Source organism: Hydra vulgaris, chromosome 05, assembly GCF_038396675.1.
Source record: "Hydra vulgaris chromosome 05, alternate assembly HydraT2T_AEP".
Taxonomy (NCBI): Eukaryota; Metazoa; Cnidaria; class Hydrozoa; order Anthoathecata; family Hydridae; genus Hydra; species Hydra vulgaris.
In genome coordinates this window covers 27,916,577-27,934,580 of record NC_088924.1, presented here as the reverse complement: position 1 = coordinate 27,934,580, position 18,004 = coordinate 27,916,577, and the positions used below count along the sequence as shown (strand labels likewise).

The 18,004-nt window shown below is 28.6% G+C and overlaps 1 protein-coding gene across 4 annotated transcripts in view; it reads right to left on the bottom strand.

Annotated features, from left to right (window-relative positions):
* The window catches only part of LOC136080747 (fibrillin-2-like), a 177,193-nt gene that overhangs the window by 50,109 nt on the left and 109,080 nt on the right, over positions 1-18,004 (bottom strand). Inside the window, exons 14-19 of one of the 4 annotated variants that reach the window (XM_065797796.1) lie at positions 12,178-12,309; positions 7,318-7,449; positions 6,938-7,069; positions 1,309-1,440; positions 969-1,100; positions 629-760 (exon numbers count right to left, since the gene is read on the bottom strand). In XM_065797796.1, the coding sequence (XP_065653868.1) occupies positions 629-760; positions 969-1,100; positions 1,309-1,440; positions 6,938-7,069; positions 7,318-7,449; positions 12,178-12,309 (792 nt within the window). The remainder of the gene's footprint in view (positions 1-628; positions 761-968; positions 1,101-1,308; positions 1,441-6,937; positions 7,070-7,317; positions 7,450-12,177; positions 12,310-18,004) is intronic. The other 3 variants (XM_065797798.1, XM_065797797.1, XM_065797799.1) reach the window with 3 other exon arrangements.

Sequence of the window (18,004 nt, the reverse complement as noted above, 5' to 3'; positions counted from 1 at the left end):
GGATTTCTTTTTTACAAACATTTTGGTGATTGTTTCAATTTCTGAAACAACAAGATTTGATTTGAACTAACTCTTCTGGGTTTGTCTTGTTTGATTGCATTTCATATAATTATGAAAAGTTCATCAGATGGAAGATATTCCGGCTAACTTTCACTTGATTTTTGACTTATGGGGTGACTTAACCATTTCTGTCAATGTTACCACAAAACTGAAACATGGGTTTTTAAAAAAAAAATGCTACAAAATAATCATAAATACTAAGAAATAACATAAAAACACATGTAAAATGATATTATAGTATGATTTTACTTATCTTTTAACTAAAGTTTTTCAGGAACAAAAAAAACTAGATATTAGTTCAATTTATGCCAACTATTTTGTGCTGTTATTTGTACTTACTATGAGGATAAAAGAGTTATATTTGTTAATTCATAATCCGTTAAAATAATTTAAACAATAATCAACAGGTGACAAGTAAAAGCATTAGGTCTAACATGTGTCAATGTTACCCACAAGTCCCTGTGTGACCTTACATAATGCAATGATAAAACTTTATAAATTTACCCATCAAAATTAATCTAATAAAAACCAAACAGACAATAATTTAAATTATTTTGATAAGACTCACCAACACAGCTAGCATTATCAAGACCCATTGTCCATCCATCTTTACAGGAGCAGAGATAACTACCATTTGTATTTGAACATACTCCATTACTCCATGAACATGGTGGTGCAGAGCTTTGACACTCGTTAATATCTTAACAGATAAAAATGAAAACAGCAACCACAACAAAATTGTAATAACAAAATCAGATAACAAATTTTAATTACATTAAAAAATTTAATTAGCAAAAATTATTTAAAAACAGGAAAAAAAAGACAATTTAGTTGTAGCAATAAAAACAACAAAAATAGATGAAATAGAGAGAAGGATGTAATAAGCATATTTTTATAGAATGAATTACCAACACAGCTAGCATTATCAAGACCCATTGTCCATCCATCTTTACAGGAGCAGAGATAACTACCATTTGTATTTGAACATACTCCATTACTCCATGAACATGGTGGTGCAGAGCTTTGACACTCGTTAATATCTTAACAGATAAAAATGTAAACAGCAACCACAACAAAATTGTATAAACAAAAACAGATAAAAAAATTTAATTACATTAAAAAATTTAATTAGCAAAAATTATTTAAAATAAGGAAAAAAAAGACAATTTAGTTGTAGCAATAAAAACAACAAAAATAGATGAAATAGAGAGAAGGATGTAATAAGCATATTTTTATAGAATGAATTACCAACACAGCTAGCATTATCATGACCCATTGTCCATCCATCTTTACAGGAGCAGAGATAACTACCATTTGTATTTGAACATACTCCATTACTCCATGAACATGGTGGTGCAGAGCTTTGACACTCGTTAATATCTTAAAAAGAATAAAAGTAAATAAGTTGTTTAAAACTCTAAAAACTTTAAACTCTATATGCAATTTCACAATTTATATACCACTTTTAGAAAAATGGAAATGGAGTAAGATTTTTAGAGCAATTTTTTTTATTTTTGCAATTTGTATAACTTGTTTTAATTATTGTTTTTAATTTGTATAATATCTAATAATAGTTAAATTTATATTTAATAAGTTTTATTGAAATTATTTTCAATATTTTTCTACTTGTAATTTACCATTTAATAATATACTATTTTAAAAAAAGTACAGAAAACGATTTTAATAAAAAAATAGATTTAAAAAAAAATTTCTCACAAATGTTAGATGAAATATTTGTAGACACCAAATTACAAAGTCATGTAAAATACAACAATCCTTAAACTAACTCTTTAAAAATAGAAATAGAGTTATGCTTTTTTTTAAGCAATGTTTTTTTTTTTTTTTGCAACTTGTATGATTTTTTTTTTCATTGCTTCTTTAAATATTAATTATTATTAATTTATTTTCAATAAGTAAAAAGAATGAAAAAATTGAAAAGAAGATGTAGATTTAGTAAAATATGTTTAACTATGAAAATACTACTAAATTATTTTCGAGAATAACAAAAATTAAATCATGGACCACCATGTTTTTCATTACATAGGCAATCAACAATCAAAAACATGGTGGCCAATGAGCATAATGATCCATTTGTAGCAGTAAGTTTTAGAATGCAACAACATGGCAATGATTTTTGTTTACATGATTAAATATTAATTATTACAGAAGTGGTGCATTGGTCCCAGAGGTCCAAGGTCCGACGCTGGCTTTAGCCCAATAAGCGTCATTGGTAAAAAAGGAGAAATGAACTTTCTAGTTAAATGCTCTTCCACAGTGATCTGTTATAAGACCATAAGGACTTCTGGGAGCACCTTAATAATTACAAAAAAAAAAAATTATTTTAATTGAAAACTATAATTAGTGAAATAAGTTTGTTTTGTCTTTACATTTAAAAACAAATAGACTTATTTCAACTAAGATAAGATAGAAGATGAAAAAATTCACCCAGCAGCTATAGAAAGTCCCTCAGCTTCAGTTATAAAAATGGTATTAATTGATGGGTGCAATAGACATTGTTATAATCTACTTTCACATAACAAAGTTGCAGTTGTATTGGTTGGTGAAGATAGTGCTTCCCTACTTCCTCGAAAATTATTATTTACCCTAAAGGTCATCCTCTAAAAACTTAATCAAGTATGCCTGCCAACCTAGATCCTATGGTTTATCCTTTTTTTTCCCCAAAAGCAGATATGGGTTGGTATAATCAAATAGTGCATATTGCTGAACTGTTACACTGGTTAGAAATCATGTTACCTTATTTCAGTTAAACTATAGAATTTCAGTTTGACAATTTTTCTGTTTAATATTTAACCTAAGCAAACTAAAAAGCAAGCATTACATGAACATGTAAACAACCTTGTAAATAATCATAATGTTAGAACAGGGAGTGCTGTAGTTTTATTATCATCATATGTAAAAAGTCTACTTTGAAGATGATATTTCAATCATTCGAAAGTATGGTAAACCAGATCTTATTATTACTTTTACATGCCATAGGTTGCATGCAAAAGTAATAAATAAAAACTAAATGGTGTTAAATAACAGAAAATTTATATCCATGTCAGATTGCAAATGATAGACTTGATTTGGTTGCTTTAGTATTTAAACTCAAATTAAATAATCTTTTCAATGATATTTTCAAACACAGTGTATTAGGCAAAGCTGTTAAACATTTACAGGTTATTGAGTTTCAAAAACATGGTTCAAAAACGTGGTTTACCACATTTTACTTCACTTAGCGAATGACTTAAAAAAACACTCAATTAGTTAGCAGTTCATAATTGTTATCCATACTATAGGCGTTGTGGTAGTGGCTTAGTTATCAATATTAAAGGCAAATATGTTGATAAAATCAAATCAAACCAAATATATTTCTGAATAAAAGTTCTTACATCAAAGATATTTACAAACAGTAAAAATTAACCCCTTAACGATTATTATTATTTTTTCAAATAAATGCACCAAAAAAATCAATTTAGATATTGACATATAATAGTTCTATTGACATAGAACTTAGATATTGACATATAATAAGAATAAAAAAAAAGTCTGTATTAAAAATAAACTTTATTTTATACATAAATATGTTGTTTTTTAATTCAAAAAAATGTAAAAATGATACATATTAGTAAAATACATATAGATATATAGATAGATACATAAAGGAAAAAATGTAATATATAACTGAGAAAATATAATAATAAAAAAATATATAAGACATAAACAAAATATAAGACATAAACAAAATAAAATAATTAATAATTTAATTGTGCATGGTAAACCTGGAAGCACGGTGAAACACATAACGCAACATTACATGGTTTACAATAATGAGACTCTTTCCTCATTCTTTTTCCTTGGTCGTTCCTTTTATTGCTACATTCAATACACACTTTAGTAGCTTGTTTTTTCTTTTCTGTTAGAGGAATACTGTCGGGAAAATGTCTTTCAATTAACCTCAATGGGCCTTGTTTTTTCGGACGCCCAGATTTTTTTGTTCCTGTACCCATGTGAAAATTTTTAATAATTTTTTCTATCAATGTTTTTCTGAATTCTAAATTACTCTTCTGACCTCCATTTTTTTTGTATAGCACAAAGGCATTCCAGATACATATGTTTAACAAATGAAATAATACTTTTTTATAGAACTTTTTTCCTCTTTTCTTGGTAACTGGATAATCTTGCATTTGTTGATCTAGTAGATCAACCCCACCCATTGTGTCATTATAATCAACGATCATTTTTGGTTTCCAAATTTTGTTATCATCTATATCTTTTTTGTTTTTTTCTATTTTTTCAGTATTATGTATTGTAGAAAGAAAAGTAACAGGTTTCTCACCTTTACTTTGCAATTATCTCACCTCGCTTAAGTTTTTTATTTTTTATTTCTTCGGGCAAATCTTTTATATTTATGCGAATTGTACCATATCAGTACCATATCAGTTTTGTGTTCTATAAGGATATCTGTAAGATAAGGAGAGGTATAGTAATTATCTGTTGTCAAACAGTATCCTTGGTCCAACAATGGATCGATTAGAATTAAGACAATTTGGCATGTCAAAGGCATATCATTACATTTTGTATTTATAAGAGTACCTTTGCCTGTATAAATTATTGCTGAAAACAATTATCCACTTTTGGATTTGCATAATAAATAAAGTTTCACTCCAAAACGAGCACGCTTGAGGTATATATTGAACCCAGCCTAATCTACCTTTGTAAAGCATAAGGCTTTCATCTATTGTAATGTCTCTTTCAGGTAAGTATAAAGTATAATATATACAAGTAAGTATAAAGTGGAACAATATACAGGTAAGTATAAAGTGGAACTTTTATTATTGACATGTTCAAAGATAGGCCAAATTTTATTTAATTTGGGGTTAGGGTGAGTTTCTGGATTGAAATCTTCATTATTTGAAAAATGTAAATTCTTTTTTATCAGTAGGTATTTTCGGCAAGTCATGAGTTTTTGAAAAATTGGTGTTTCAAATATTTCATTTGTTGTCCAGTAGAACTAAGTTTTTTTAAAATGCCCTGCAACATATTTATTGCCAAAAATATAAGAAGTTCCTTTTTGTCAATTGATGACCACGGATTAGATGAAGATCCTGCATTTTGCTCCACAAATCAATTTGTTTCTGTTACAATTATTTTTAAAAATGTATCATCAATAAATAATTGAAAAAATTCCAATACATCAAATTCGTCTTCAACACTAAAGGTACTGCCAGGATTGCCCATAAACTGAAATCGTGGTGGAGCTGGATTTGGGTGGTCAGTATTTAGTGGACACCAAGCTCCTCAACTCAAATCATCTTCATCAGAACTTGAATCACATTGTTCAGTATCAGATTCATCACTTTCTTCTGATGAACTTTCCAATAAATTTTCACACTCGAAAACCGAATCATCAGAGTCACTCATCATTTTCTATTTTCTAAATAAAATATTTAAAAATAATTTTTTGTTTTAACTTTTGAAATGATTTTTTACTTACCCAATCAGAAAACAATCAAGGAATATATTCTTAGACACTCATTGTATGAAACTCTTTCTCAAACTGATAAATATTAGATAAATATTATAAATATTAGGAAATTTAACTTCATATTATTGAATTAAATAGAGTGTAGATAAGAATTTCTGAAAAATAAGCAAACGCAGTGCATGCTATAAAACAAATACACCGTAGCTGGTAGAGAATAATAGGTGTTATTCTTAGTTTATTTGTTGCATGAATTACGAAATATAATACCTCTAGATATTATTAAAATCTAAATATTATTAATTTGATCGATTCTTAGTTGATTTAATATAATAATATTGTTATAAGATTATTTTTACGAATTATTTCGGGCTAATACATAATGAAACATAAAATATGTGACTGCCGTTATTATTATAACAATAATCTTATAATAACAATAAAAATTACTTTCATAATAATAACAACATTATAATTAGAAATAATAGTTAAAAGTAGTTTATAAAAGTAATGTAAATGTTTGTAAAAATAACAATAAGCAATAGTAATGACAATAAAAATAACAATAAGCAATAGTAATGACAGCAAAAAATTATATTATCAAACATGTTTTATTAATAACAGTAATAATAAACAATAATAAAGACAACAAAAATTAATTATAGAAATTATAAATATTAAATGTATTTTTAAAAAAAAAGTAGAATAAACTGGTTTTAAATGTTTAGATGAATTGAGAGCTTTTAGTTCATAAGGAAGGTTGTTCGAAGTTTTAATGTTTTGATAATTTGTAGATTTATGTCCGTAATTATAGAGTGGTGTTTAGAGATAGACAGGTTTAAATTACTATTGGAATAAAGATGAAAACAAGTGTTAGCACTTTTGGAAAAGAAATTGATGAAAGCTAAAGGTAGGTTATTGTGTTGGTGGTTTCAGAAGAAGACAGTTTAAAAGTTGAATATAGTCACATTCAGTTTTAATACTTTAGATGCTAAGTAGAGCACATTAGGATTAGAACTAACACTCTGGAAATAAATAATTTTTGAAACTTTGTTTTGGAGGTGGGATAACCTAATGAGAGCTTGTTATGGGACTGCCCCCATACTTGGCATGCATATCTTAGATGTGAGCCAAAAATAGCATGATATATGTTCAAGAGTGTTTCAAGATTAACATAATGGCAAATTTTGGTACCTGAAAACTCTTGGTTATCAAAAAAGTATCAATCCCACATTAATGTTGAAGCTTGCCTGTCTATAAAGGCTTTTATAATTAACAACCATTTCTACAAATACATACACAAGGGGGGATGATTGTTTTGAGCATTGTGGCAAATATTCAAGTATCCTATAAATCATATACAAATGTTTAAGTTATTATAAAATGAATTACCAACACAGCTAGCATTATCAAGACCCATTGTCCATCCATCTTTACAGGAGCAGAGATAACTACCATTTGTATTTGTACATACTCCATTACTCCATGAACATGGTGGTGCAGAACTTTGACACTCATTAATATCTTTATAAACAAAAATATAAATAACATCAACAACAACAAAAAAGTTTTAAAATAGTGAATACATTTAAAAGTAAACTTAAAAATTTCAGCAAAAATTGTTAAAAAAGAGGAAGAAAAAAAACAATTTAGTTGTAGCAATAAAAACTACAAAGTTAGAATATATTTAGAAATAGAGAGAAGAATATAACTAGATTATTATTAGAGAGTAAAAAATAAAAAAAAATAACATAAAATATAAAATGAAATACCAACACAGCTAGCATTATCTTGACCTATTTTCCACCCATTTTTACAAGAGCAGAGATAACTACCATTTGTATTTGTACATACTCCATTACTCCATGAACATGGAGGTGCAGAGTTTTGACACTCATTAATATCTTGAAAAAAAAAATTTTAATAAATATAATTAAATAGTTCAATTATTTTTTATTTATTATTATTTATTTTTTCAATTATTTATTAAAACTTATTATACTTTTTCCAATTCTCAAACAGAAATAGAAAAATGAAGAGAACTGTTTTTAATTTTTTAATTTGTATAATTTGTTTTAATTATTGTTATTAATTTGAAATAAAATTTCAAAACTTTCAATAAGTTATGTATATATATATATACATATATATATATTAAGTCAGATCAGGTTATCCTGCTACTGGTAGCATGTAACCCAGTACAATCTGCTTCATATCCTGCTGCCTTGTAGGATACGCCTTTTTAGGCAAAGGTTAGGAGATGCCAACTCTGATTTAAAACACCCCCTGCCTTGGGGCTCTTGGTTGAGTAAAGGCTAGAGATGGTGTCTTGATAAAAATACTCATCTTGGGTAGATGTTAAATGCACCCGGCTACTGTCTTGTAAAGGCCTCCTAGGCAAAGACTTAAGGGGTAAACAGATTCTATCTGTTGACCACCCTCGCACCCCTTCTTCATCTATTAGGCTGGCGCAGATGTACTTTTAATACATTGTTTCCAGTTTAGGATGTTGAATGCTGGATCTTCTTGACTTAATGCATGGGTTTTGCTTGTGTCTCTATTTTTATAACCAGGCAACTCATTCTATTATCTCCTAATGAGGGTACAGCTCTAAAACTCAGTTTTATGGTTCTGAGGCTGGCTGGAAGTCAGGTTTTCTGAACTCTGTGGTAGCTCTCAGAGAGGCTGATTCCATCAACAGCTGAAAAATATCAAAGTATTAACAGTGCCATGTTGCGCATGGATAGTGTCCCTGCTTGTACTTTTGGTGTGCATTGCGGAGGCCACATTTGGAGCCCTTTGATACAGCTTAGGGTTTATTAGTAGTAATGAGGCAATTGCTTGGGCTATTAAATGGTGTTCTGAGTACTATCTATGCTTTGAGTCAAGTTCTTCAATCTAATTTAAAATTGAATAAAGTACCAAAAACTGAAAAAACACAAAAAACCATCATCATCACCAAGTTCTCTAAACCTATTATTCACTAATATTCGTGGTCTTCGAAGTAACTTTTCTTCTGTTGAGTCTTATCTCTTGCAAAGTTCACCAGACCTACTTGCTCCTTGTGAGACTAATTTAAATTTGGCTGTCTCATCTTATGATCTTAGTGTTGATGGTTATCTTCCTCTAATTTGTAAAGACTCCAATAGTCACATGCTTAGCCTCGACATTTACATTCGTAAGAACTCACCCATTTATCGTGAAACTAGGTTTGAATCCACATACTATTATTTTATGTGCTTTCATTTAGAACCACTTCACTCTATTGCCTTTCTCTTTGTTCTATATCGCTCTCCTTCATCTCAAGATTGCACTCTTTTTGACATTATTTCTGATTATATTGACCAAGCTCTCTCTCTTTATCCGTCAGCTAATATAGTTGTTGTTGGTGACTTTAATGCTCACCACTCTGAATGCCTTAGCTCTAGTGTTAGTGACTCTGCAGGCATTAAAGCCCACAACTTTTGCCTTTCTCAATCCCTAACTCAAATAGTCAACTTTTCAAATCGCTTTCCTGACAACTCGAATCATCTACCTTCTCTACCCGACTTATGTCTTGTTTCTGATCCTAGTCTGTGCTCAGTTTCTCCACATTCACCTTTAGGTGCTTCTGATCACAGTTTGATCTCTCTAAAACTAATATCTCATTCTTCTTCATCACCTGAATCCCCCTATTATCGAACCCATTACAACTACAGTAAAGCTGACTGGGATTCTTTCCTTGATTTTCTTCGTGATGGCCCTTGAGTAGAAATCTTTCGTCTTCCTGTTGACAAATGTGCTTCTTGCATAAATTCGTGGATTCAGGCTGGAATGGAATCTTTTATTCCCTCTCGACAATTCCTGGTCAAGCCTCATTCTCCTCCATGGTTTTCCTCACACTGTGCTGCTGCGATTGCCAATCGAAACCGTTACATCCATATTTATCAGCAAAACAATTCTCCAGAAAACAGACGTCTGTTTATTACTGCTAGAAACAATTGTAAAAAGGTTTTGTCTAACGCCAAAACCCGCTATTCTCAGGTCATGAAATCTCGTATCTCCTCTCAAAAATTAGGCTCTTGTGACTTCTGGAGAATCTTTAATAATATCAATAATAAGGGCAAATCTATAATTCCACCTCTCTTGTATGGCTCAGACTTTGTCACCTCACCTAAAGACAAAGCTGAATTGTTTGCTAAAAACTTTTCATCAATATCATCTCTTGATTCCACTAGTTGCGTTCTACCTGATATTGCCAACAAACAGGTTGATCCGTTGCTTGACATTCATATCACTCCAGCTTCTGTATCTAAAGTGATTTCCTGCCTAGAGTCTTCTACAGCTTGTGACCCAGACAACATACTGTTATTGTCTTGCAGAAGTGTTCTCCGGAGCTGTTGTGTATACTCTCAAAACTATTCAACAAGTGCTTATCAGAGCCTTGTCTTCCAGCCTGCTGGAAAGCGGCATCTATTATCCCTATCTTCAAAAATTCTAAAGAGCGATCTGATTTGTCTAACTACCATCCCATTAGTCTTCTTCCTATCAAAAGCAAGGTTTTTGAATCTTTAATTAACAAACACTTAATTTCTCATCTTGAATATAATAGCTTACTTTCTGACCATCAATATGGATTTCAATCTTCTCGTTCTACATCTGATTTGCTAATAGTAATAACTGACAGGTTTTATCGTACATTAGTTGAAGGTGGAGAGACTAAGGCCATCGCTCTACACATTTTAAAAGCTTTTGATAAAGTTTGGCATGCTGGTCTTCTCCATATGCTTCTTCTTATGGTGTATCCAGCAACATCTTTAAGATCATTGAATCCTTCCTTTCCAATCGTAGCATTAAAGTTGTCCTCGATGGACAACACTCTTCTTCCTATTCTGTAACTTCAGGGGTTCCTCAAGGTTCAATCCTTGGCCCTATACTCTTTTTAATTTACATTAACGATCTTCCAGATATTCTCACATCTAAGGTGGCATTGTTTGCTGATGATACTACCATTTATTATTGTCGTGATAAGAAACCAACACCCTCTGATTGCTTGGAGGGGGCATTTGAGCTTGAAAAGGATCTCACTTCTGCTACAGCATTGGGCTCACAGTGGCTGGTAAACTTTAATTCAGATAAAACTCAATTTTTTCAGCCAATCGTTATCGCAATAATTTAGATCTTCCTATATTTATGAACGGTGATGTACTCGATGAGTTACCTACTCTTCATCTTCTAGGATTAACTCTTACTTCCAATCTTTCTTGGAAACCATATATCAAATCAGTTGCAAAATTAGCATCTGCTAAGGTTGCATCTCTTTACCGAGCTCGTCATTTTCTTACTTCGGATTCTATTCTCTATCTCTACAAATCTCAAATCCCGCCTTTTATGGAATACTGTTGCCATATCTGGGGCGGATCTTATAATGATGCCCTTTCTCTTTTAGACAAGGTGCAAAAACGCATTGTAAACATAGTTGGACCTGCTCTTGCAGCCAACCTCTAACCATTATCACATCGTCATAATGTTGCTTCTCTTTCTCTTTTCTACAATTACTATAATGGGCAATGCTCTAAAGAGCTAGCTCTCTTTTGCCATCTACTAAAATTCATTCTCGTGTTACTCGTCATTCAATTAAGTGTCATCCTTTTTCTGTGACTGTTCCTAAGTGCTCCAAAAACGCTTATTCATCTAGTTTTTTTCCTCGAACATCAGTCCTTTGGAAGTCGCTTCCTTCATTTTGCTTTCCTGATTCATATAATTTGCAATCTTTTAAGTCGTACGTCAATCGTTATCTTGCTCTACAATCTTCATCTTTTTTATTTATATATATACATACAATATATATATATATATATATATACAATATATATATATATATATATATATATATATATATATATATATATATATATATATATATATATATATATATATATATATATATATATATATATATATATATATACAATACATATATATATATATATATACAATACATATATATATTTATATATATATATATATATATATATATATATATACAATACATATATATATATATATATATATATATATATATATATATATATATATATGTATATATATATATATATATATATATATATACAATACATATATATATTTATATATATAATATATATATATATATATATATATAATATATATATATATATATATATATATATAATATATACATTAAAATTAAAAGAATCAAAAAGTAGAAAAGATGTAGAATTTTTAAAATGAGAAATAATAAAAAAACCTTAAAGACATTTTTTCAAGACTTGCTTTTGATTGCAGAAAAAATAAATTATATGGTATTCAAATTTTTTGCTAGTTAAGGAATAAAATATACTTGACTTTTGTTGTATCAAAATTTACTTCTACTTATTTTAACAACAACAACAAAATGTTGTTGATAAATAATTGATACTGTTGATAAATAATCATTACAATAAAAGATTTTCTGTTTTTTAAAATTTTGTATTTTTTATACAGTTTTAAGTTTTATAGTTCAAGTTTTATCCCTAGTAGTTTTGATAAGTATACTTATTTAGTTTTAATAAATATATGATACTTATCAAAACAAAAAAAGCTAATATTTCAATTACTTTAAAATGGCTCACCTACACAGCTAGCATTATCCTGACCCATCTTCCATCCACCTTTACAGGAGCAGATATAACTACCATTTGTATTTGAACATACTCCATTACCCCATGAACAAGGTGGTGCAGAGCTATCACACTCGTTAACATCTTTATAAAATAAAAAAAAATTCTATATATTAACTTATTTAAATTTTATTTTTTCAAGAACTCTTCTTAAAATTAGAATAAAAGTTGTAATAACACTTCTAAATGGAAAAATTACAATAAAAATATTCAGCCTTAATCTACATCTTTATATCTTTATATTGATCTAGATAACTTTTTAACACCAGAAATGGCATTGGATTATAAGGAGTTGCCTTAACTTTTCTATTATGTACAAACTACACAACTATGCAGTATATTTTAATATGACACCAAGTTCGTTTTCACATTCTACAGTACTCAATTGAAAACGAAAACTATAGTATTTTTTGATATTTTTGTTAAATTTTGTTCTTTTAATTACATGAATAATCTTGTATTTTCCTATATTTAATTGCATACTCCAGTCATTGCACCAATTAAAAATAAAATTTATGTAACCCTGTAGATTATTTCAACTGTTATCACAGATTATCTGGAAGACTTTGCAATCATCAGTATAGAGTTTGCATTTATTTTTTAATTTATCTGGAAGATTATTAACATAAATTGAAAACAAAATTGGTTCTAAAACAGAGCCTTTTTGTACCCCACTTAAAACACTAAGCAATGTCTTCAAAAACAACTATATACTTCTATTTCTATAAAAAGAAATCAATCCGTTTAAGAGCTAATCCCTTTTTGATTTAATTTAGTCTTTCCACACATTTAGTACTTCTCCCAGTTCAAGGAATAGCTTAAAAGTATGTTCAATAAGAATGCTCAAACATTCAGAGCAAGTACTTAATACATATGGATGGACTCTATCATTCCAACAGGCTTGGTGTTTATCCAGTGATTTCAATTGTAAAACAATTTCTTTAAAGCTGATTATTTTGTTTACACCATTTTCACAGTAAACTTGAGTAACAGCATCAAGTTTTGGTAAGGCTTTGTAATCATCTTGAGTAAATACAGATTAAAAAAAAGTTCATCAAATTAGAAATACCTAAAAGGTTATCACTTATTGTGCCATTTGGAAATGAATTCCTTCCTTATACTTTTGTTTGCTGTTCACATATGGATAAAATTTCTTAAAATCAGATTTAGAACTTTTAGCTAAGTCATATTTAAATTGTTTTAAAGCCATATCAATAGAATTTGGTGTTTTGACTTTAATAAGTTTTATTTTGTTAATAACTCATGATTATTTTTACCTAATGAAATAAAACTTGACCATAATTGTTTTTTTTTCATTAATTAGTTTCTTTATATCAGATGTAATTGATCATGAGATAAACTTATCACAGGCTAACATATATACTTTTATAAATTTATCAAAAACTTATATTGTAAAAACAGGTTTTTTGCAGCCAAAATCGATTAACTAAAATTTGAAATATTTGTAGAGTTTGAAGGTGCATCAGGGGTTTGTAGACACATCCAACTAATATTTTTTCAAACCCATATTTGAGTCCCCACCATGTTTTTTAATATCTGGACAACATAATTCAATAGAGTTAATTTCAATAGTTATAAGATCTTTTCATGTGTAAATACATACTCCACAATATCGTCCTTTAATTCTGTCCTTTTTAAAAATATTTGCCCAATCCAGGTTTGACACCAGGCATGACACCAGGTTTGAGTCAGCAGTAAACCACATTTCCGTCACCATTATAACATTTATTTTATTTAACTGAGCTAACACGGATAGCTCATTAAATTTTTTATTCAATGAGTTTGTATTTGAATACAACATTTTTAGATATTTCTTACTGTTGTTTATCTATTTTGCAAATCTGTTGCCTACAAATCCTACAAACAAAGGTATCTGTACTTTGTAGAGCGCTATTTTTCCGATTTTTTTTTATGTCTCAAAGCGTAATCAAACGCTTTCAGCTAATGTTTTATCTGGATTATTGAATATATTCTTCAAATCTTCATGTAAGCATAATTTATTATATTAGTTACTTTACTTTTTTGCTCAACTTGTTTAATAAGTGATGAGTTTAAGTTAATTAGCTTCACTTTTATTTCTACAAACAACATCCGCCCATGAGGGGGTTGATTTTTTTTTTGCCTCCAATGCCTTAATACTTTTTAATAATTTTTTGATCAATAGTTTTTAAATCATTAGTTTTTTAAGTTTCCTTTTAATTTTTCCAATGCGGTCAAAACTTATTGCTGATGTTAACGATGCAAATGATTTTAATGATGCTAACTATGGCATAAGCAAAAGGTTTTAATTTCAATAATGGAAATTTTTGTTAACTTATTTTTAAGTTTCCACTTTTAAAAAAACGATTTTTATTTTTTCCACTACCAAACAAAAAAAACAAAAAAAAGTAATATTAATACGAATTTATATTATCATCAAAACAACGTCTAACCAAAACTGTAAAACCAAACTTTCACTACCTCTAATGTTTCTTGTATTTACTGAGTAGCCAAAATAAACACAACCTCTTTATTAGCAGAAGTCAAATAAAAGTATTAGTTTCACAAAGAACAAGAAAGTCTGGTGGATTTCACAAGAAGTGAAATTCAACTGATCATTAATTCAAAGACAATGAATATTTGTGAACATTAATTCAATGACAATGAATATTTGTGAAAGATATATTGAAACACTAAGGTTTTTTTTTATGTTTAATATTTTAGGTTACTTTGGGCATGATTTGAGTTTAAAGAGAACTTGACTCATTCATAGATAAAGCGCAGAATCCTAAGCAATGAGCTATACACTGGTCTCAGACTTGCTAATTAACCCAAAGCTGTAACTTAGTCCTCCTTGTGTGGTCTGGACAAGCACATCAAATACTTGAACAGGCAAACTGCCCATGCACAACATGACACTGTTAATGCTCTGATATTTTAAAGCTGTTAATGGAACCATTTTCTCTGGTAGTTCAGGAAACCTTACCAAACAACCAGAGAGAAACAATGTAACACAAGTTTACATCTACCCAAGCCTAATAGATAAAGAAGGGGGACAAGGAGGCCTTCTACAAGACAGTAACTGGGTACAATTAACATCTGTCTGAGATAAGTATCTTTATCAAGACATCATCTCTAGCCTTTACTCAACCAAGAGACCCAAGGCAGGGGAATTTTAAGTCAGATTTATTTCTCCTAGCCTTTGGCTAAAAAAGCAAACCCTACAAGATAGTAGGATATGGGGCAGGAAATACTGGGTTACATGATTTCAGTAGCAGGGTGATTGTGATGATCCTAAACCTGACCTGAAGTAATTAAAAGAAGTTGTTTACTTAAAAGTACTTTAAAACATTGAACAAGATATTTTGGAAATAAATTAGGAAAAACATTAAATGTAACAAAATGCTAGAAATTTAGGTGAGAGTAAATTTTATATGTGGTAATTGAGCTCATGGTGCATCAGAGGTTTGAGCAGAACAAAAACATAAATATAGTAACTTACAAGTGAGCAAACATCGCGCCAAAGGTTTAGACAGAACGTACATACCTGTCTGATGCTAAGCTCCATCTCTCATATCTTATATCTGAAGTTAAGTTTTAGAGACTTTTGGAAAAATTAAGTCTAAAATTACATCATACAATTACATTTTAGGGACTGACTTATTACCTCTCCCAAGGATGATAACACTATTTGCAAAGAACTTTTCTTCTAATTTGATTCTTGAATCTTATGGAATTATTCTTCCTTCCATTCGAGTTAAACAGGTCACCCCATTGTTATATATTCAAGTCACTCCAGCATTCATTGCTAAAGTCATGTCTCAATTAAACACTTCTAAAGCTTGTGGTCCAGACAACATTCCTTTCATAATGTTACATAAGTGTTCTCCAGAACTTTCTTTAATAACCTCTATATTGTTTAAGAGACTGACTGAATCTTGTTTCCTGCTCGCTGGAAAATGGGATCTGTGGTTCTAATTTTTAAAAAAACTTTGGAGAACATTCTAACCCCTCTAACTATTGTCCTATCATTCTTCTATTTGTTATTAGCAAGGTCCTAGTATTGTCCTATCATTCTTCTATTTGTTAATCAAAGACTCTTTGAGTCTTTGATTAACAAATTTCTCACATCCCAGCTTGAATCAAATAACTAACTGTCAGACGATCAATATGGTTTTCGATCTTCTCACTTTACAACTAACTTAATAAATGAAAGATTTTGTCATTAATTAAATGGAGACGGCAAGGCTATTGCTCTTAACATATCTAAAATGTCACATATAAAGTGGCTGTATTTACTAATAACTCAACCTTATACCCCTTTCTTGACAAAAAGTCTTCTCCTTTTTGATTGCTTAGAACAGGCAGCCTATCATGAATCTGATCTCACTTCTGTAACAGATTGTGGCTTGCAGTGGCTTGTGAGTTTTTAACTTCAAAAACACTTAGTTACTTACTGCAAACAACTATCAGGATACTGTCAACATTTCTTTATTGATGAATGGCAACCCTTTCACTGATTGAATTCACCTCTTCTTTATGCAGATGCAAAATTAAAAAATTAGTAATTACGCTTATCCAACGCTTACATCTTGTTTGTCTATTATTCATCTTGTAGTTGAAGAGTTGTCTAAATATATCACATATATATATATATATATATATATATATATATATATATATATATATATATATATATATATATATATATATATATATATATATATATATATATATATACACTTATATGTTGTCTGAAAGTTTTCTTCCATATTTTGTTGACAAAGCAGCACTCCCTTGCAAGTCAGACTATTTGTCAGTCGATGTAGCAGCACTCCCTAGCGAGTCAGGCTATAAGATAGTCAATGTAGCAGCATTCCGTGCATGATTTACAGTAAAAAAAATAAAAACAAAAATATTTTATTAAAAAAAACAAAAATAAAAACATTTTAATAAAAAAAATAAAAATGAAAACATTGTTTATATTGTTAAAAACATTCTGGTCAATTAAATTTGCGTTTTTGCGGCTTTTTTAAAAAACGATTCATTTGTAATTAAATTAATGGTTTTTACTTTCTGACAACACGCAAATGTTGGACGAAAGTCAAAAGTAATTAAAAGTGACGTATGTGTTGATGTAAGAATCACTTTTTTCCTTCCGCTCTTCCCAAAAACAACAAACTATATATACATATATATATATATATATATATATATATATATATATATATATATATATATATATATATATATATATATATATATATATATATATATATATATACACAGATATATATATATACACATATATATATATATATTATATTTGTATAATGTATATTTATACAAATATAATATATATATTATATAAATATAATATATATATAGATATATATATATATATATATATATATATATATATATATATATATATATATATATATATATATACATATGTATATATATATATATACATATGTAGAAATATATATATATATATGTATATATATATATATATATATGTTGAACAAATAGAATACATATATACATATATATATATATATATATATATATATATATATATATATATATATATATATATTATACAAATAGAATATATATATATATATATATATATAATACATATATATATATATAATATATATATATGTAATATATATATATATATATATATATATATATATATATATATATATTATACAAATAGAATATGTATATATATATATATATATATATATATATTATACAAATAGAATAT